The sequence below is a fragment of the Artemia sp. Qi Xiang Cuo genome, chromosome 19 (assembly GCF_049724085.1).
Source record: "Artemia sp. Qi Xiang Cuo chromosome 19, ASM4972408v1, whole genome shotgun sequence".
In the NCBI taxonomy this organism is placed as follows: domain Eukaryota; kingdom Metazoa; phylum Arthropoda; class Branchiopoda; order Anostraca; family Artemiidae; genus Artemia; species Artemia sp. Qi Xiang Cuo.
Window position 1 is genome coordinate 24,507,062 of NC_142812.1, and position 23,062 is coordinate 24,530,123.

General features: G+C 35.3%; 1 protein-coding gene across 1 annotated transcript in view; it reads left to right on the forward strand.

Annotated features, from left to right (window-relative positions):
* Window positions 1–23,062, forward strand: part of LOC148940638 (dnaJ homolog subfamily B member 12) — a 36,414-nt gene that overhangs the window by 10,788 nt on the left and 2,564 nt on the right. The window contains exons 2-8 of the mRNA XM_089104971.1: window positions 171–272; window positions 2,625–2,715; window positions 8,415–8,560; window positions 11,608–11,754; window positions 13,760–13,893; window positions 17,562–17,677; window positions 22,300–22,466. Of these exons, the coding sequence (XP_088961097.1) occupies window positions 171–272; window positions 2,625–2,715; window positions 8,415–8,560; window positions 11,608–11,754; window positions 13,760–13,893; window positions 17,562–17,677; window positions 22,300–22,466 (903 nt within the window). The remainder of the gene's footprint in view (window positions 1–170; window positions 273–2,624; window positions 2,716–8,414; window positions 8,561–11,607; window positions 11,755–13,759; window positions 13,894–17,561; window positions 17,678–22,299; window positions 22,467–23,062) is intronic.

The window sequence follows — 23,062 nt, forward strand, 5'->3', positions numbered from 1 at the left end:
AAAATAAGAAAATGTAGGTCTTCTTTATTGAGGGGTCTTTTGAACCAATCTCAGGGAAGCCCTATTATGTGTATATGTGTATATGTATGATGAAAGATGTCATTTCAAGTGGTCATAGTACAAGTAAAGCATGCAGTACTTTTTTTATAATTTTATTCTCTGTATTTTAGACCTCATTGAAAGAATAAAAAATATGGACAAAGAAAATATGACTGAGCCTAATACTGGAAATGGTTATGATGGTGATGCACCCTCTAGTGCTAGACAGAGAGGTGAGTCCGTTTTGCTGCTTCTTTAAAACATTTTAAATCAAAAGCAGTTATAATATATAGAGGTGAAAGAACCTGCCGTTGTGTCATTGGACCTCCTGTTTTAAGAAGAAGAAAAAGAATTTAAAGGTGATCTTTAAAAAATTTGTAGAATTTAAGAAAATAATTGAAAGAAAGAATTGACCAGATCAGCGTCTAGTCGTTTATGCCCCTGTCCTGTGATATCTCTTATGGAAAGTAATCTCCATAACAAGGTGTGATATTAGGACTTAGGATGCTATTAGGATATTAGAATTTTTTATTGTTTAAAAAGTAGAGTTGTTACAAAGAGTCAAACTTTAGCGTAAAGAGCGAGGCGTTGAAGAGTGGACAGCCCCTTTCATGTATGAAATAATTTCTGTTTTTTATAAGTTTTAACGTTGCTCCTTACTTTCAGTTAAAAAAAGACTTGTTCTTTTTATTTAACTTCTGAACGTTTTTCAACTTATGCAGGTTCAAATTTGGCTCACTATAGATGAAAAATTAAAACGAAATTTGCATATTAATTTTGGCAGGTTTATTCCGTATACGAAGGGTTGCCCCCTCCTCAATATCTTGCTCTTTACTTTTAAAGAAGCTTCCTATTCTAATTAAACGGCCCCTATGTTTCAGTAGCCACTCTTAAAAAATCGGGAAAAAAGTCAAACTCTAACATAGAGAGCAAGGTATTCAGGAGGGGGCAACCCTTGATGTACAGAATAATTTCTGTTAATTTTTTATAAAATGTTGGTAAATCTGGCTCAACCTCTATACCCCTTCCCCTCACGGAAAACTCCGTTGAAATCTCATCCAACGTAAAGTGCACCCCCCCCCCCCCCTCCCCCATCAAATTTCCTTCAGTTCTAATCTTCCTAAGAATCCCCTCTCCCTGTAAAATTGCTTGCAGACAATTCAGCCTGAAAAAGTTTCCTTAGCATTCTTTCATTTGAATAAGACTTTAATTTCTAATCAGTTTCTCAATCACTCCAGAAATGCCCCCTTCCGCGGAAATTATTTCTCGGAAATCGAAATACGTGGAAAAATGTTCCCCTGGAACATCTCCACATGAAAAATTTGGCAAAGAGAATATAAGACAATTAAAAAGAATTTGTATTGTAATTCTGTCAAGTCCCCCCAGTGTAACATTTTGGCTGGAAAATTCACCCCCCCTCCCAGAAATTCTCCTCCCCAAGGAAGATTCTCCCTATAGAAATCCACCCCAAGCACAACCCCCTCCTCCCGACAAATGTATGTATACTTCCGAACAACAAATACTATACGTAAACAATTGGCAAATCTGATAACTTACAGGCTTCTCCCCATGGACTGTGGGAGGTCATTTTACACCTAAAGACATATTTATTTGCTCTTTTCAGTATACTGAACAAAATGGCTATCCCAAATTTTGATCAAGGTTATTTTGGGTACCCAACTTACTGACTTTTTTTTAATGTAGGCTGTACAAGAAGCGTGGTTCAATCCTGCTTTCTATGGCTACAATGAGAGAAAGGTTGAGGTGGCTAGGGCACGTTCTGCAGATTGCCAAAGATTGTCCTTTTTGGCCAACCACCTAAGGCTAAATGGAAAGCAGGTCGCCCTCGGTTCGGTTGGGAGGTTGTTGTAAGGAAAGATTTAAGGGAGATGGGAACTTCCTGGGAGGGTGTTAAGAGGGATGCTTTGAATAGATTGGGATGGAGGAGGAGCATCTGTAGATGTGTTGGCCTCAGGCGGGTTGGTGCTGTGGTGAGTTGTTAGTATTAGTAGTTTATGAGTTGCTTCAACGAAAATAAAAATTGATTGTCGAATTCTGAGAAACAAGTAACGCTGCTGTATACTATTTCCTGGACTGCTGTAGGGATTTGTCATTTTTTTTTTTTGTGTTGTTTTTTTTTCTTGTTTGTTTGGGTAAGGTTGAATGGTGATTCTAGTCGTCCTTTATTCCTTTGATATTTCTTTATTCTTATTTTGTTATTTGTTGTTCCTTATTTGTTATTATTTATGTTTATTCATCATTTGTTCATAGTATTCTTTATTTGTTATCCCTTTATTTCTTTGTTATAGTTCTTTATATCTAAATTGCCTAAGCATTACGGATGCACTCCTCTTCAATATCCAGTTTTATTGGGTTGCTTCTTGTAGAAAAAAAGAAGAAGAAAAAGGAACTCCAGCTAATACAGGCTGATTCAGGTGATTGCATTACTGCCAATGTCAGCTGAACTGGCGCCAATGCATAAAATTGCTGGAAATCCATACCGTGATTTGTTTTTATTTTTTTGATTTGTTTGATACCAGTGATTTGTATGATGTTGGCAATCACATCTCTGTTTTTCTTTCAAGGTCGGCCACGCTCAAAGTCGAGAACAAGAGCTCAAAGCAATAGCAGCAATGAGGCAGAATATTCTAAGGAAGAGGTTGATGCTGTCAGAAAGTAAGTTAAAATAATTGAATTCCTAGAATCCTTTAGCTGAAGATTCACCTCCTGTCAGTCTCTCATGTTGCTTGGAGTACTCTGCCTGAGTCATCCTAAAGGCGTCACTCGTTTCTTGCCTTTGGAAAAATTGTAGAAATTATTACCGTTCAATTGTTTATATTACCGTTCATTTACCGTTTATATTATGTTCAATTGTCAAAGTGAATAAGTTTACTCATATGTTGCAGGTCAGGCAGGGGGTTACCCACTTTCGCCACCTGATGTAAATATCGGAGCGTCACGTGTGACAACGGTTCCGCCACAGGTGGTGGAGTCGCCGCAATACTTGGCATAGTTTCACCATGATTGGCACGCACCATCTGTTCTTCTTAAGACCAGATGAATTATTTAGAAAGCGGAAGATCATTATTTAGAAAGACCAGATGACCAGAAATTAATTTGGTCTTCTTGATAATAAGTTGGTATTACAGATCTAGATTATTGATTACTGCATTATCTGCAGCTCTTGGGCTTCCTAATCCATGATGTATCTCTAGATTATGGAAAGTTGCAGAGTTGAAAAATCCACTCCGGCTCTATGATGTTTATTCAGAAACTGTAAAAGTTAATTGGAAGTAATTTACAATGATCCTATCCTTCTTAGTTGACAATAACTTCAAAATCACCTCAAACTTAAATATCAAACCTGATGCATTTTGTGTTTGGATTTGCTTCTGGAAATTGGGGAGGCTATGAAGATCCCAAAAACGTTAAACTTAAAAAAGTGGAAACCCCTTTTGGAAAAATACATTGACATGCCCTCAAACCTCATTTTGAACATAAAGGCATTCTTCTTCTTAATCTTTATCTTCCCCCAAAGAATCTTATTTATGCCTTCCAAAATGGTTGCATAATGGATGCTATGGTGCACGCTGATCCAACCCTGGGTACAGCCCGGAAACATGAGAACAGTAAAAATATTACCAGGGTTGTTTTTTGGGGTGAGGACTCTCTGGCCCTTATGTGGAGCCTTAATACCTCCATATGTGAAGGTGTTCTGCCCGAAATTTGAACAACACATGTGTTTTTGACAGTATTGTATCCTATTTGCAGATTCCGCTTACTGGTTGTGCTGTATTGATTATTCAACACCAAGTATAGTTGTCTAATTTTAGCCTATCCTAAATGACAACAAAATATTTGCCATTATTTTCTATCTAACTTTCTATCTAAAAAATAATAATCCTCCAAGCTCGTTTTTAGCCCTTGATGTCTTTCGGTTTCGGACAGTCGAATAGTTCAGGACTTCTTTGGAGCATATAAAATAAAGATCATCTGAGGCCAGAACTTCAGAAACTACTTTACATTCAAGCCTTCACTATAGTCTAAAGTCACCAGTAAGCTACCATTCACTAAAGTTACTTTTAGGCGCCTGGTTCTTTCTACAATGTAACTCAAACTGGCATATTTATGTTATGTGTGGTACGCATGTCTTCTCATTGCTTGAGTACTTATGTCCTGTTGTATGGAGCCCTCCATTATACAATCGATAATATCTCAGTTATAATATTACAATTGTGTAGAAATGTGCTGCAAAAATCATATTCAGTGCAAATTATATGTCTTATGAATCTGCCCTCAAGTCGCTAAAAATGCCCTCTCTGTGAGCATAAATACTAACTTATCTTCAAGTTTAGACGCTCACTACTCGCTAGTCTGTAGCATTGTTCGTTGCTGTCAACTCCTTGCACTAACTGTCTGTTTATCCGTAGCAGGAATAAATTTGAAACTGTTGAGATGCCACACCATTTATTTTACAGGCTATTTTGTTCCTTCTTTTGTCAGTGCAGTTAATCATTCGTAGTTCGTTTACCTTGTAATTTTGTTGATTTTGAAAAAAAATAGCATAAATTAGTTGCAGCTTAGGCCAAAATTAGGAAATATTTTTTAAATTAAACGAATCTTAAATCTTGTAAAGAGTCATGTATACAGTAAGTGATATGCTTAAGCATTAAACACCCCATTCCCCAAGGGTTCCCTGGAAAAACCAAGGGAAGAAAGACATGTTTGTTTTATACTTGTACCAGCAATAGTTTTTGCTTTTGGTCAAAATATTCTAGTAAAAATAAATAACATGGATGATGTGTACAATGAAAACTGCTGAAAAGGTATAAATATGCTGGACTACTGTAAAGCCAAGTGCCCAGTGAATGCGGATCCACTGAGATCCATCCATGGAAAAATGTTTTGGTAATTTCTTAGATGCAAGTTAGTATGAATTTTTGACAAATATTAAACATTGCCCCCGCTACTACTACTACTAACAACTCACTGCAGCACCAAGCCGCCTGAGGCCAACAGAGCTACGCACGCTCCTCCTCCATCCCAATTTATTCAAAGCCTCTCTTTTTACACCCACCCACGAAGTTCCAATTTCCTTTAAATCTTTCTTTATGCCGTCCTCCCACCCCAGACGGGGACGAGCTGGTTTCCGTTTAGCCCTAGATGGTTGGCCGAAAAGCACAATCTTCGGCAATCTGTCATCCTTCATCCGCACAACGTGCCCTAACCACCTCAACCTTTCTTTCATTACATGCCCTATAGAGCGGTATTGAACCACATTTTTTGTATAGCCTATTGTTTGAAATACGGTCAGTCAACCGGGTACCTAGAACAATCCTTAAGCAATTTCTGTGGAAAACATCTAGCAAATCTTCATCCGCTTTTCGGAGCGTCCATGCTTCAGAGCCATATTTGACCACTGTCATCACTGTAGCTTCTAATATTCTAATCTTGGTTTGCAGACATATCTTCCTATTCTACCAGACTTTTTTTTAACTGTGAAAAAACACCCTGAGCCTTGGCTATTCTACTTTTAACATCTTCACTGCTCCCGCCATCTTTACTAATAATACTACCAAGGTCAGTGAAGCTGCCCACCTGATCAATCTTTTCATTACCCAACGTCACCTTTTTATCTTCACTTATTCCTAGCCTTAGTGACTTAGTCTTCCTAACATTAATTTTCAAACCAATTCTAGAACCCTGAACTCGCAAAACCTCTAAAACTTCATTCGTTTTGCTCACACTTTCATCTAGGATGCTTAAATCATCAGCATAATCTAAGTCCAGGAGACTTTTTCCTCCCCATTTGATTCCGTGGTCTCCCATTGCCTTTCCTGTGCTCCTTAAAACAAAGTTCATCAAAATAATCCATATAAAGGGGGATAGAACACAACCCTGCTTAACTCCTGATTTAATACAAAACCAGCTGCTAACCTCATTTCCTACCTTAACCGCAGTAGTTTTATTCTCGTACATAACACTAGTCACGTTAATGTATTTGTCTGGTATACCACACAAGGATAAAACCTTTACTAAAGCTCTTCTATCAGCAAAATCAAACGCCTGCTTATAATCTATAAAACTGAGGACCAAAGGTGTTTGAAAACTCAGGCACCTCAATTATTAGCCTAAGAGTGAAAATGTCGTCAACACATCCTCTACCTTTTCTAAAACCGCACTGCTCTTCTCTTAAAACTTTGTGTACAGCATCTCTCAGTTTAAAAAGTAACATATTACTAAGTAATTTGCTACCTACAGAGACCAGACTAATGCCTTGATAATTACCACACTCACTTTTATCACCTTTGTTATAAATTGGTTTACTTAAAGTTTTACTTAAATTTTTAGGTACTTTCCTTTTTTCAAATATCATATTCATAATCTTCAATAACTTATTTCTAACCTCAGAGCCACCATATTTAAGAAACTCATTTACCACCCTATCAGCACCTGGAGCTTTATTATTCTTTAATCCTTTTAGTACTGTTGCTAATTCCTCCTCACTAAACAAATCTTCCTTCACATCCAAGGTATCACAAACTTTTTCATTTTCCTCTATATTTTTTCCTGCAACTCTATCTCGGTTAAGCAAGTTCTCAAAATATTCGGCCCATCTCGCTTTAGTTTTTTCCTTATCGCTAATTGCGACCCCATTCCTATCTTTAACTGGGACAAGGCCGGATTGACTACTCCCTCTCAATTTGTTAATGTGCCAGTACAATATTTTACTATTATGCCGTCTAGCTGCATCTTCCAGATCCTCGGCAATTTTATCCATGGCCTCCACTTCACACCTCCTTAGTTCATACTTTAATGCCTCCTCACTTTGTTTACATTTCTTTTGTTTTCATACGATCTATCACTCAGATAATTCTTGTACAAGTCCTTTCTCCTTTCTATTAATTATAAAGCTTTTTCACTAATATTCTTAGCTGCAGTTCTAGCTTTCTTCCCTAATACACCTTCAGCAACTTCACAATTTTTTTTTTTTTTAAATTATTCCAACCATCTTCCACATTATCAAATTTTAAACTCTCAAGCTTAGTATTCAACTGTTCCTGGAAAGTTTTTCTCAAATTCTCATCCTGGAGTCTACCAACATGATAACTTCCCGGGAGGTAGTTACCCTTCCGATATTTCAGCTCTAAATTTACCCTTGACACCACTAGATGGTGATCTTTACTTTTAACATCAATAACAGCACTCCTATATACCCTAGTATCTTGTATTGATCCTGCCAGTCTTCGGTTTACTATAACATAATCAATAAGGTTGCTGTCTTACCATCAAGTGAATACCATGTTAACTTATGAGCCATTTTATGACAAAACACCGTATTGGTTATAACTAGATTGTTATATCTTCAAAATTGCAAAAGTCTGTATCCATTACTGTTTTCTTTTCCTACTCCAAATTTACATAGGCTGGGATACCGTCTATCCCGATTTCTACCAACCTGAGCGTTAAAATCTCCGAGTAATAACATCATATTTTTACCTAGAACCTTGTCTATTTTCTCCTGTAACTTAGTAAAATTCATAAATTCATCTGAGTCACCAGTGTCTCCGTCAGTCAGTTCTGCAGGGGCGTATACTGCTATAACTGATACCCTGAACTTTCTAGTCATAAAATGAGCAATTAGTATTCTATTATTAATACCTTCCCAGCCTAAAAAAGACTTACCAGCTTCCTTATTCATTATGAGCCCTACTCCCTGTCTATGTACCCCATCCTACCTGCCTGAGTAAACAAATTCTATATCACCTAATTTCATGCTTCTACCCCTGGCATATGAATATCTGAAACTCCTAATAAGTCCAGCTCGTATCGTCTGAATTCGTCAGTCAAAATGTCGGTGTGATAGTCATTTTTTAATGTCGTAACATTCCAAGTTCTAATTTTCATGTTCTTTAAATATAAAGCCAAGTGCCCAGTGAATGAGGATCCACTGAGATCCATCCATGGAAAAATGTTTTGGTAATTTCTTAGATGCAAGTTAGTATGAATTTGTGACAAATATTAAGCATTGCCCCCGCTCCATGGAACTAATTATAACCCAACGGAAAATGGAACTACTGGATTTTTTTTTACCAAACCCGTGTTTTTCCTCTAAATAATAATTTATTTTTAACTCACATCATATACAAAAATGATAATTGTGGAGTATAAAGAAAAAAGTATGTAATACACTACATACATGAGTACATAACCAAAGAAAAGAAAAACGTTCAAGATACAAAAAAAGAAGAAAAATCTATGACAAAAGACAGACCAAGACTTAATGGAGCATCGTTTAATAATTTAGACGTTCATATTTGAAATGTTTGAATATTACCTGTTCATGAATTATCCTCATATTTCTTTTATTTCAGGATTAAAGCATGTAAAAATTACTATGAAGTACTGGGTGTTCAAAAGGACGCTGGTGAATTAGATTTAAAAAAGGCATACAGAAAACTAGCCCTTCAGTTTCATCCTGACAAAAATAAGACACCGGGAGCTGCCGAAGCTTTTAAGGGTTAGTCTTGTTAATTAATACTGTAGAGCATTAATTAATATTTGGAATTAATTACAGCCATCAACTCCCCAAAAAATTGATTTCAGTGCTTGCTTGTGCCTTGCCTGGCATCATTCCTGGCATCATTAGTCTTAAGTATTTTCACTTTTGACCAATCAGAGTTAATTGTATTTTCTATAAGCACTAATGATTGCCCTAAGCTATTTTGCCAATAGAAGCATCCATGTGACTGGCACTCTAGAAGCACGACATTGCTCCTAGGACCAACTTTCGGTTGTGCGGGACCTTCTGTTTAATTTTTCCAAACCAGCTTTAAGTAGGCTTTCTCACACCTGCTTAGGAAGTGGGGTCTCCCCTGTTGAGTGTATTTGATGTGAGGGACTGTGTCCCTGAAAGATTGAAAAAATGTTTTTTTTTTTTGCATTGGATTAGAAAATGTCTGATGTTTCTTGGAAATATGTTTTAGGATTAAAAGGGTATTCAAAGAATTATACAACCTTATTGCTTAATGAAGAAACCGCAAATCACTTGGAAAAACTATTTTATATTAATTATACATTTATTTCAAATTGCTTAGAAAGCGTATATTAATTAGTTTCAATGTTTATTTGGGATTCATCTTTTACCCAAGTGTGAAAGCTTAGAAAACCTCCATACAAGTCCAAGTGTTAGGAGGGGGGAGCAGAATGTGGGTGTTAAGTAAAAAAGTTATGAAGGGAATCAACACTTCAAAATTGTATTTTTCAAACCTGGATGGCGGTCTTGGGATAACCTTCGTTTTTTTAGTTGGTGTGTCTGCTCACAGTTCTTTACTCAAGGGGAGGGGGCTGCCATATTATATTTTTCCGGTCGGGTACGTACCAATGTGATTTTTTTTTAAGATAAAGCGTTTCATGAGGAGGGGGATCCTTTTAAATTTTCTGGACTGTTGCTCTCTCCCCCCTCCTATTTCCTTGCTGTATGCAGGTATTAGGGCGGGTACAAAGTCCTTAAGTTCAAGATATTAAAGAGAAGTTGAATATTGGATATGCGAAAATTGTACCTAACCGTGGAAAATATTCACGCCTAGCTTTAGTTAAAATGCATTGATACTGTGACCATTGTGTCTTGTTTTTAAGGTGTATGTATTCATTATTGAATAAGAAAGATTTGCGCCAGATTCGTATTGCTTATTTTAGATATTGCCAATTTTTGCTCTACCTTCCCAATTCATATCGTAATACACATTTTATAGAGAAGTATGGTGCTACCGACATTATTCAATCGTTTGAGTCGCTTAGTACTAATTTAACAAGACATGCCTGTGTCCCTAGGCCGAAATTGTAATATTATCCGTGTGATTTTATCTGAGACAAAGGTTTAAGTTGTCTGTGCGTGTCTGTATTTGCTTTTTCCTTTTATAGTTTAATCTACTTCGCTTGTTTTGTTAAAAAGTGGGCTGTAAATAAATTGTTGTTACTATTCTAAAATTAAATTTACGTTCCTTAGTCCCTTTTTGCTCTTGTTAAGAGATTGATCTCCTGAAGGCTGTAAGTAGACTGTTATTTTCTTTGTAGTCTCCTTTCAGCTTCAGATTTGCAGAATTAATTTATGCTTGACTAAAGCAAGAGATATTGTTGTAGACCAAAATATTACTGCCTGGACAATGTAAATAGCCTAGTCAAGATTGTAGCAATAGCTACAACATAGTAAAGAGTGAACCTTAATCCCAGTAACCGAAATTTTTAAAACGCATTTTCAAGATAACTATGTTCTGAGAAAAAATTTCTAATTACCACTGTTTCAGAAATTACAACCTTTTTATGAATTCAACTTACCAATAATTTGTAATTACGACAACAAGCTTCTTTTTTCTGAAAAGAAGAGCTTTAAACCCCTCAAACATGATATCCAGGTGAAATAAAAATTCAAAATTGAATTTTCAAAAATCCTCAACTTGAGTTTAGAGTCCCCTATCTTGAAGATGTTTAAAAGGCATTGTTTGTCACTGAAAGTGGCTTACATAACTTACGTTCTGCCTTTACTAGAATGCGCGTGTCGTTTTTGGGGCCCAAACGTCTAGTTAAACGAGTGATTGAGCACAGCAACAAGTATTTAACAAACATTGTTATTCAAGACTTGATAGACTTGATTCAAGACCGTTAAGAACACTTACCTTTGGCCGTGGTAACTTAGGTTCAAAAGTTGAAAGACCTTTTAGTCTTAGAGTAGACTAAAAAGCCGGAAATAATAAATATAAATGTTGCATATTTTTTACTCATTTTCGAAATGGACTAAAAATTTTCGGGAAAATCTAAGAAAATAAAGGGGAAAGAGGGCTGCAAAACTTATAAGGATTCGCATAACTTGGATCTTTTTAACTCGTTTTTTCGACTCGCCGACTTTTTTATTTATGCATTTATAACTTAAGTCAACTTGATGTCTGTGTAATGTAAAACCCAATTCGTTTTGTGCCCCTCGTTTTCATTTATATTTATAGATACTTGAGAAAAAATTGTTTTCAACTTTTTAGTCCATTTTGAAAAGAGCTTAAACACATGTATTTATTATTTATGAGAGATTTGAATAAGTTTGGAAATATGTTATATTTGTTATTTCATTCTTTCAGATGCCAGATCGATTGTGGTGGATTTTGCTCTTATTTTCTGGGTTTTTGGTTTCAAAGGAATCAATTGACTGATAGCTTTTTGATTTAATAAGGGTGTTCCCTAGAAATAAAGATTAGTGGTGAAAAAGAAACTGTAAAAATTGGTTATCAAGTTTTAAATTATGCTTTTAGAAACCAGTTTGAGTTAACTTTATAACAAAAGGTATACCTGGCTGGGGTAGGTAAGTAACAAAAGGTCAAATAACAATTGTACGTAAAGGCAATTTGAAGTCAATATTTCTATTGTGCTTTCAGTAAAAGAAATAAAAAAGGTTTTAATATCACTTATGTTTCAGAGCCTGTTTATTCTATTTGCAAATCTAATTCGAAGCTACAAATGAGCAATAGTGATCTGTTGTTGGTATTACATTAAGCAATAAGTTTGGTTTGTATTTTTCAGCGATTGGCAACGCCTTTGCCATTCTGAGTGACAAAGAGAAAAGAAGAAAGTACGATTTATATGGAGGTGACGAGAATCAGATGGATACACATGGGCATTTTAGAAATTCATCACCTCGTGGGACTTACTATTCTACTAACTTCGAAGGTCTCCTTACACTTTATTTATTCTTGGTTTTAATAATAGTAGTAGTAGTAATAGTTGTATCAGATTTACGACGCTTCTTGACTACTGAGGTCCTTGTGTCGGTCTTGCAGTATGCTGCTGCAGTTGGGTTTCAACTCTAGGTCCCATATCACCTAAGATCATAAGATCACCCATATCACTAAGATCAAACCCACTGCGCCAATACAGGGCATCGTTGACATTCCCCTAGATGTATACTTTTCATTTCTACTACAGAGCAAATTGAACGAACCAAAAATGCTGTAATAAACACTAGAATGGGGGGGGGGGGCTCTTTCGACATAGCCTAAGAAACTGCTCATATTGATACATCTTGTAAAAAATATGCAAATTAGAATCAGTATGGCTAGGAATTTACTGTGTGGAGTAAGTGTAATTTCTTCTGTCGAAACTTAGCTTTATGCTCGATTTTGAAGATTCTTGTAGGGATGTGGGGGCCCCTGAAAAGGAATTTTGCTTACGTAGAAAAATTAAGAAGAAAATATATTACTGATTTGATATTAACTTATCAATCATCCAGGCGAGAAAATGTTCAAGCTTGTATTAGGGCTCGGCCATACGTTTGAGCCAAATAATTTGCTTAAGTTTGTTTTAAAAGTTCTGAAACGAACTAACCATGACAGCTAACCTAGATAAACAAGCGATGATTCTGCTTGGGACATTTCAGTTCGGCTTTGTCTGGTTTTAGTCATTCCTTCAATATAATACAGTTGACGGTGCTTTAGTTATTTTTAAGGATAGGAGTTTACATAATGAGCAAGGGAAGCCATAGAAATTAGAAAGAAAATTCAGTTTAATCAGTAAATAGAGATACTGTTAATCTTAATATCCAATTTATAGTGATACTAAAAAGAAGTTGAGCCTATTATCTGTATTGAAATGTCTGCTAATCTTTTCTTCCGTTGAATTTGTAACTAAACTATTAAATCCAGAAAGGTGAAAAGGTGCAAAAAAAGAAAGATGCTATTTCGAAAGTTTTATCAGATGTCTTCGGAAGCTATAGGGGGGCCGGGTACCAAAAGAATAGGAAGGAGGCTAGTTGACCTCTAATCATTTTTAACTCCAAAAAGATACACTAGAGCTTTCAATTTCTAATTGAATGAGCCCTCTCCAAAATTTTTAAGACCATCCCTTCCATACAAGGCTGTCCTGTGGAAAAAAAAACGAAAATAATACACTGAAGGTTTGTGGTTCTTACCATAGGTGACGGTAGAGTGTTGCCTCTGACATGCTGGAAATTTTGGAGGAGCTTTTAACACCTCGTTTTAGAGTTTTTCTAATATATACCAAAACTGGGTATATATTATAAAACGATAATCGCAAAAATTTGTTCGAATGTGATTGATTTTGTTAACCAGTTTTGGATACTAGTTTTTGAAGTCTGAGGGGTGCAATTGATAAGAAAGAACAGCGCACCTGTCTTATAGCGATACTGTTGAATACCAAGTAGAAGAGGAAATAGCTGAGCTAAAATGAGGAAAAAAAAATTTTGTGTATGTTGAGCTATGGTCTGCTTTGCGCAGGTACTGATCTCTTGATTCAGTGCCTTCGATTCGTAGTGCAATGCGTGATTGGGGGCAAATCATCCGACGCATCCTGTGTTCTTCCCCCAGATTTTTCCAGGTACCCATTTAGAGCTGGCTAGAATGACCAAGCCGATTTCAAAATATTTGTCTAAGTTTCCACATTTAAATGTAACATTTCGTAATTTATACAAATATAAATTATTCCAAGTTCTTAGCTGTAGTTTTCTGTAAATCTTGCAAGTTGTGTGAGTAGCTGTGTTTCTTCTTTTCATTTATAAGCTTAACGCCAAGTTTTGTAGCAATTACAACTTAGTATAAACTGCTCCAGTTTTGCTGCCACTTTTATTTATAATATATTATATGTTTATATATTATATTATAATATATAATATATTATATGTATTTATATATTATAATATATTTATTGTATATTTTTTTAGCGGACATTAGCGCAGAGGACCTATTTCACATGTTTTTTGGCAATGGATTTCCTGGACAAACGGTATACACTCGACGAGGAAATCGTTGGGAATCTTCGAACGGCAGGTATCAAGACACGAGGCAATCTCAGCAGGTATTTTGCATTGGGATTGTAGCATTGTGCATTTTTGCATTGTAGCATTGTGGTGAAACAAAGTTCTAATTATTATTATTGCAATTAGGCTATGTGTTGTTCCCCATGATGCTCCTTGACCTGGTTCCAACAGCTTTAAGTTCAATATCAAAGGTATGGGGAGCATTTGAGAACAGGAACTGGTGCTAATGTCGAAAAAATTACTAGCGCCATACACTCTTGTATTATTTTCCTTTTTTGTTTACCCTAAACTGCTGTATAGTTGTCTTTCATGTTCTTGTAGGTTCGCGGGAGGGTAGGGAAATCAGATAATGTAAGCAGTTGGCCAACCAGCCTGAAACGAGTTAGCCTACACAACCTGCCAAACTTTTTCCTATCCTTTCTAATCTAGGCTTATTGTATGGAGATTGAAACTGAATTAAAATAATTCTTGAAAGAGAATAAATGCTGATTAACCATCCCTTGCAGAGAAATTTTAGCTTTAACGCGAGACGGTACCTTCAAGGATCACCCTATCTCGTCTATTATGAACTTTTTTTAGTTTGTGTGGGCGAACTGTTTAAAATTAACCTGGTGATCTTGCCATAAACTTGCAAGCTTGGATAAGATATCCGATTAAATGAGAGGAAATCGGAAGCCTGCAATTTCCTGGAAATCTTTAGAAAAAGTACTCAACTTCTTGGGTTTTGGGCCTGAGATAAAGATATTCAGTTTTAAAGAAACTTATATCATCAGAAAGTGTAGATTTGCTGTTGTTTTATTATTATTATTAAATGGATTAAATGGAGCAGAATTTTATTTTTAATGTTCATGAAACGGCAATCCCTGAAAATCTCCTTGCATACTTGCTAGGAAAACGCTAAAAAGACAGCTCAAGGAAATAATCATTTGAGCAATTTAACCGCTTTGGGAGCTCCTTGTGGTGCCATCCGATTTGATTGACAAGTTTGCCGACAAAAGGGATGTAATATTCCCCTGTCTTTTCAGCCAAGTTTCACAGTCAAGCCATAAGCTCTTGAGAGCTCTAGATGATGACTAGTCCCTTGGTTAAATTAGTTAATGGACCCTTTGTCTTTGTAACGGTCAGCCGACGCTGAGACTCTCAAAATTATTATAAGGTACCATATCGCCTTAATCCCATCAAAATGCAAGATCCATCAAAACCGGAAGAATTTGTTACTAATCTGTTACTTTGAATCTGTTTACTTTACAGAATTACAGAATCACAGAATCTGTTACTTTAAAGCGAGTGACATCTGCAAGAGCCTGTTCCAGATGTCACAAACTCCTAAAAAGTTGAAATCAGATCTCGCAGGATGAATAAAAGGAATTTGAATTTTATATTTCATAATATTTCTTGCTTTATCACAAATAATGAAATGTAGCCTAAAACAAGATAAAGCTTGTTTTTAAATAAAACACTTACATAATCTGGCAAAAAGAGACATGTGACTAGTTCAAATAATAGGTAAGGATCTAGTAAAAATCCGTTCAAGCTTTCTTAGAATACCAGGACGTCTACATACTTTCATTCTATTTTTATTTCATTCTAATATGATCTAAAACCGGGTTGGTTAAACTTTTTCGCTAAAGTGCAGCATAAGAGTGCTCAAAATTGCTGCGAGTCGTATGACTATAGTCTAAATATAGCCAAAATAAAATTTCGTTATAATATTGATACAAAAACTGTTTCATAACGATGACGAAACAGTGCGATATTGTTTGCATAAAACCTTGCAAAATCTCTTTCAATAAGGAAAATGATACAATATATTTCGGCCAATAAAATTTCGTTATAATATTGATACAAAAACTGTTTCATAACGATGACGAAACAGTGCGATATTGTTTGCATAAAACCTTGCAAAATCTCCTTCAATAAGGAAAATGATACGATATATTTCGGCCAATAAAATTAAGTAAATCTATAATAAAAGATGGCCATAGAATCACGCCTCAACAAGCACACTGCTTTACCTCCAAACTTATTTAGCTGTTCGTTCTTCTTTAAACATGGCATTCATTTCCAATTTCTTTCTTTTTAGCGGCATTTATTGTTGATTCGTCGTCTACTTGTATTACGTAGGTCACACCTAACCTTATAATGGTCAAAAACTGTCAACTAAACTTGAGCTATACGTTATTACTTTCGGTTAAGTGGAAGTGTAGCTACTTAAAAAATGGTCGGAAAATTTTTCTCAGAAATATTCTGAGGAATATAATCCAATAAAAAAATATTTATGTAAGATCGCAACATTTGTAGGAATATACTAATGTGTTCTGAAAAAAGTACTGAATATGCAGAGGTGGATTGATGCTCTGTTTGGCAACACAGGGCCCAGTGATCAATCCACGCTGCATCAGGGTCGCGCTACATCAAGGCTGAGTGACAGGCTTGGTACTGTTCATATAAAAAGGCCCGGTCCAAGGCCGTATCCAGGGGGGGGGGGGTTTACCCGGTTTGAACCCCCCCCCCCCAAAAAAAAAAAAATTTTGACCGAGTCGAAAATAAGTCGAAAATTAGTAAAACCTAGGTGAAAATCATTATAATTAGTCGAAAACTGAGTCAAAAATTAGTAACCCCCCCCCCTCCGAAAAAGTTAAAAAATTAGTAACCCCCCCCCCCCGGAAAAAAATCCTGGATCCGCCCTTGGCCCGGTCACTGAAACGTCGATTCGATACCCGTTGCGCCAATAATGGCTTTGGATGGTTTTATCTTGTTTGGGAAAGCATATTTATATCAGAAGTTTTTAAATAGTTTAATTGTAGGGCGACTAGACATGACACAATATCATTGAATCCGTTAGGAGCATTTTCTGTATCATTCAAGATAAATTGTTCGGTTTGATTAATCAGTTTCTGTTCAGAGATTTTTCAAATTGTCGGAAAAGTGGTAAAATTATGCGTATTTTTTAAACGGATAATTGTTCGGCTGTGGGTAATTATGGACCTATATCTTTATTATATATTTTTTTTTCTATGGGATTGCTGAGAGACTGTTTTGCCACCTCTACTTTTAGACAGAGAGAGAGGGAGATAAAAACAGTACAATCTTTGGTGAAGCAAAAAAGTGCTTCATTTAATTAGAGCCTGTTTCTTTGACGCTCTATCCTAATGAAATATCACAAAATATGATGAAAATATAACACTTTAGAAACAAATTTGGGATATATATTTGCACATTAGGGGGTGGGGTTAAAGTATAGCGAGTCTGTATGCAAAATGTGTTAGGTACAATTATTCTGCATATTATAGAGTAAGAATTGTTTTCTAATTTCAAACTATCCAAATACTCTACCCCCGCCCCTAATGTGCAAAGATATAGCTTAAATTATATATTTCCCATCTAATCTGTCACTTATCTTTGTCTTGTCTCACGCTAAGCTGAAAGAAACTGACGAAGAGACCGGTTTGTTCTCGAGTTTTGCACAGCGTAAACTTTAGTGTTTGGCGTATAATACACACGGGCTCAATTTTTTTATGAAAACCAGTTGGGTCTTTTCAAAGTTCGTCAACAAAACAAGCGGTTATTTTCGTTACCACAAATATTAATTAATAGCTGTTATTATTGTCCTAAATATTGCTCAAGAATTGGCGTAGCAATGTCATTGTGCTGAAATACGTCTGCTTGAAGTCTAATATTCTTACAAATTATTTTCTTTTTTCAGGTTCCTTCCAATTGGGGTCTAATCCTACAAATTTTGCCGTTCCTCATTCTAGTCTTTTTGTCCATCCTTGGCAACTTTCTAGCAGCTGACCCAGTTTTTAGTTACCAAAAAACATCGTAAGTTTACCTTAGATAATCATTTTGCTTCTATTTTTTCATCTAGAAATCGATTTTTTTTTTTTTTTTTTTTTTTTTTTTTTTTTTTTATGCTTTCGTTGTTTAAATTTTGAGCGTAAATGCAGGGTTACTCCACTACATAAGGAAACATATTAAGAAAATAATTCTTACTTCGTAATATGCAGAATAATCCTAGTTAACATATTTTATAGTGGGAGAACCTTTATCTTCCCTTCCTTCCTTCTTTTTCCAGTTTTGCCATAAATTCTTTTTAAAAAGCCATACTTTTGATAAGTGTTTTGTCCGTTTCAAACTTCTGCTGAAAGAAATACCATCCTACAAAATTCTTGCGAAGTTTTCTTTGAAGGATCTGCCATTTCTGCCACAGCGGTTTCAATAGCGATACATATAAATTAGTTTTAAAGATGGCGTGGCATTAAGCGCATTTAGCCGATTTTTCAAAATTGAACAAATGTTATCTTATGAATTTCTTGGGAAAACGAGAAAATAACTGAAGATAAAGGTTCTTCCCTTGCAAAATATGTTGACTAGGGTTATTCTGCATATTGTTAAGTAAGAATTGTTTACTTAACATGTTTCCTTATGTAGTGGACTAACCCTACACTTACACCAAATTTTGGAAGTAACAAGGATAGTAAAAACTAACTCTAATTGTTTAGATTATGTGGAAACTTACACAACCATAATCATATTCATCAAAAGGACCTCCATCGGTACGCCAAATCAAAAAAAAAAAAAAAAAAAAAAACGTGTGTGAAAAATCATTAAAAAATAGTCTAAAAACAAACGACACCAATAACTTTAAAATATCTAGCTTCCCTTTGAATGTGTGTAGTGGCGTCAATTGGGAGACCTGTGTCCCCTAGATTCCCCCCTCTCCTCCTAGATTTTGAAACTACCCTTTGTTATGTATTTTTATTGAAAATGTCTTTTTTTTTGTATTTTCATTGCAAACAGTTATGTTTTCATTGCAAACAGCGACAACTTTGTCCCCCTAGGTATTGAAAAATATATTCCCTCTCTCCGCCTTAAATTTGACGCTATTGACACCACTGAAGTTGTGATTGTCGTTGGGGATGAGCAACTTTAATTTTAACCCTAAAAACCTAACTTTTTTTTTTTTTTTTTTTTTTTTGTAAGTTCAGTTCTACCTAATAATTTTCAAGGCAGTTTGTATATCCGTTGTGTAGTGGAAAAAAAACTAATGTATTTCTAACCGCAATCAGTCTGTTTTCCCATTGATTTTTCTTCATCCCCAGGAAGAGAATCTAATTCATTTAAGTAATACAAAAAAATGATCCTCTGTTGTGAATTTATATCTAGGTCTTGAATAATCAATAAGTAATTATAGATTAACGATTTTTAAAGCTGACTATTCACAATTAATTATTAATTTGTGCGGTCGAGGAAAATGTGTAATTATGTAATATGGAAGCGAGATCAGGGTAAACTGATGGATGTTTCGTTTGGTAAAATGAAATTTAATATATCTAATCACCATTATTAAATTAAATCTATCTGTTCTCAGTAAAACGTGACAAACAATGGAGAATCTACTCTTTCCATACTAATTGAGGAAAATCGTTAGAAGTTCGAATTTCCGCATGCCTGAAATAGAAAGGTAAATAATATGGCATCAGACTCCAGAGACCCTACCGGCGGTGCTGATCCCCGTTTCATGGCCCTTCACCTAAGAAGTGCAACTTGGTGCCGGGGGCCAGCCATCCTGTGCTTTCACACAACCTTCCTGTTTACCTCTCCAGATTTCTCGAGATCCCCATTTAAAGGTGGGTCGAGTCTGGCTGTGCTCACGTAGCCACGCCACTGACCCCCCCCCCCCAACCAAATAACCAGTGACGCCAGGACTCGAACCCCTGTCCTCACAGACAAAAGATTTCAAGTCTAGCTTGCTAATCACTCGGCTAGATGGACCAAATTACGCTTCTTAGAAAATAATTGTTGGGATCTAGAACTTGAAAATTCTATAATGATTTTTTTTAAGTGTACAAAAGAAAAGTTTCAGTTTAGGATTTATCTTTAAATTGGGTGGAAAATTGTTTATAAGTCTTCCAGCCTTATTTTGCAGAGGTTTTAGATGTGAGGTGGTTTAGTTGGCTGAATGTGGAATCAAGGGTGGTGTTTCGTCCTTATTTATATGGACTCTTTTTAGGGTCTTTGTCCTTAACATCATAGCAAAGGCTAGGGGAAAATGTTGTATTAAATGGAAAGATAAATCCAGAGAAACATTGAGATTATAGTCGTATTTTTCCGGAAGAGCGCTTCAATTTCATTAATTTGTTTTGTGAGGTTTTCCATAATCTAATCCCTTTGTTCCTTATTTCTGATTTTACCATAATCTCATATCAGAGGACAATACTTGTTCTTCTGGATCCATTTCTGTATGCTATTTTCTCAGTTTGGTATAAATTGTTTGCTGTGTTTTAACAAAAGGAGTTTTGTTTAAAACAGTTGCAAAACATCGATAATAGTTTTAAAGGTTTTTTTTTTTTTTTTTTTTTTTTTTTTTTTTTTTTTTTTTTTTTTTTTTTGTATATAGGTGTTTTATCTTTTTCGCGGGAAGGAGAGAATGTCGGAGTTACTCATAATCTTTTAAAACATCCAAAGTCCAAAAAGTCTGTTTAAATATCTTAAGTTTTCATATGCTTCCAGGGAGTTCTAAAAACTATTCAATCCCTCTCCCTATGTGAAAATAAGTTCTAAATCTCCATTTACATAGTGTACTAAATAATCATAACTTACTAATGTGAATGTATTATAAGTAGATGCGATACAAAAAAAATATAAATAGTACAACAATCATATGAGGTGATTCAAAGAAACCATAAAAATTATGGAACGTTATGAGCCGGTTCAAGCCCCTCCCCCCCCCCCCCATCCAGTACGAATTCGCGGCTAGAACACTTTGAGAGATCATTATTATTAATGATACTAAAAAGTCTCCGGACATAGCCAAAATTTTCGCCCTTTTTGTTTATTTTTTCTGGGCTAGATTAAAGAGTTTACCTGTTATTTATATATTTTCATTTTATTCGTTTATCGAAAGGCAGTGTGGTGTAAGAAGTTATTTATTTACAAAATTGGTTACTTCTTTGAATATACACAGCAGTTTTTAAAGGTACCAAGAACAATAAAGATTAAATTTGATTCTTTAAATTGATTAAGTGGAAACTTCAAGAACTATATACGCCTTTAAAATTAGTAACACCCCGGAACTCAATTTTGAATGAAAAAGACTTCCATATGTACTTAGGTAGCTTTACGCAAAGCAGGCTTCAAGTTTGAAAATAAGGAACGTGTGTGAAAAGTCAGCAGAAAATGAGAGAAAAAATATATCATCATGGAGCACTAGAAGTTTAACTTTCCTGATTATTTAGCAAAAGACAAACACTGCCATATATCTAAGCTGTGCATTAATGTGGATGTTGTTAATATTATACAAGACTAAAACTTCAAATTAATAGTTGATTGGCTTACCTAGAAAAACATCTTTTTAGAAAGATTAGTTAGGCTATTTTGCTCTGCTATACTTATCCTTAGAGTTGACTATTGACATATAAATAGAATCCTTATTTTTTTCTGTTATAGAAATGTCCCTTATGTTACTTAATTTTTCCATATTCCCACTATAGCCCAACGAAACATAATGGGTGTATATTTCTATTAATTGTTGTATTAATCGAGATCAGCTCGAGATAAATTGGGTGTTACAGTGCTTGTTTGTATACAAAGAAAAGCTTCCGCTTGTCTCTTACACGTTTCAAATGTCGTGACAACGGAGGAACATACACAACAACAAAAAATGTCCTAATAGGTGTATAACAACCAAAATAAAGTCTCAGAAAATTCAGGCATGCATGGGCTGAAGATGGAGCCAGAGTACAAAAGTGTTTACATTTTGATGTCTCTTGTAATTTAAAGGTTAATAGAATGAAAAATAGCAAATAGCTATATATGAATAATAGCTAATTTGTAGCTAAATAGCTTTTAGTTTATAGCTAAATAGCTATGAATTAAAAGCTTTTTTGCCGTTTGTTATGGTTGAACATAATTATTGCCATCCAGCTTGGTCACCCTCCTGTAAAATTATTGCATCCAGCCTGACGGGTCTACCTGTCAAAGAAACGCTTACGCCTCCTTGATATCTTCTTTCTTATTTACCCCATGGAACGTAGGGGAGATCAAATGTGACTGGCAGTGGTGTCAACAGTGGGGGGGGGGGGTATTGGTCTTCGAAAGATCCTTCCCCCACGTCACCGAATATGAATACTCAATTGCTGTAGGGGCTCCTGTAACCCTGTTTTTATCACTATAAAGTTGATAATTGCAACCTCTTCAACAGAGGATTAGATGGCACTTTAGTGTTTTTTTTCGTACACATGATTCAAATATCTTAAATTCTAAGTGGAATAAGAAGATAGAAGGCAAAAATATGTTATTGCAGGAGGTTATCTTTGAAATAAGTATTGATAACAGATGAACTGCAAAGAATTAAAGCTTGAAAACACTTTTTTTCTAAGACCCTCGAGACAAATCTTTTTTTTTATATGATCTTCTTTCTTAACGGGTTTCTTTTTTTCTAGTAAATTCCCAATGGAAAGACAGACTTTCAACTTAGGTGTCAATTATTATGTCAAAGAAGATTTTGAAACAGACTACCAAGGCGAGTCTCTTAGAAGAATTGAGAGAAATATTGAACAGGATTATATTGATGCATTAAGGCAGTCATGTTATAGAGAGAAACAGTACAGTAAGTTCCTCTTCACTTTTTTTTTCCCCCTTTTCTCCTCCATCCATTCTTTTTCTTCTTTTTTCTATCTTAAACATGATTATATATATATGCATTAAAAAAGTAATGTTATAGAGAGAAATAGTTCAGTAAGTTCCTTTTCACGTTATTTTTTCCCTTTTTTGTATTTTTTCCCTTTTCCCCTCCATCCGTTCTATTAATTTTTCTTCTTTTTTTCTGTTTTGAACAGGATTATGTAGATGCATTAAGAAAATTGTGTTACAGAGAGAAATAGTACAGTAAGCATCTTTTTACGTTATTTGTTCCTTTTTGTTTCCTTTTCCCTTCTGTCCATTCTTTTAATTTTTTTCTGTTTTTATATTGAACAGGGACTAAGGTGAATTGATGCTTTAAAGAGGAACAGTTCCATTAATTGCTGCAAATGAACTTCTTTTTTGTATCCACCCCTTCTTTTTCCCGTTTTTGTATTGTTTAGGATCATATTAATGTCTTTAGGCTATGGAGAGAAATAGAGCAGTAAGTGTGTGTTATCTTATCTAGAATAGACCATGAAAGATGGAGTTCTATAAGTCCTTCATAATGGGGTTCTATATGAC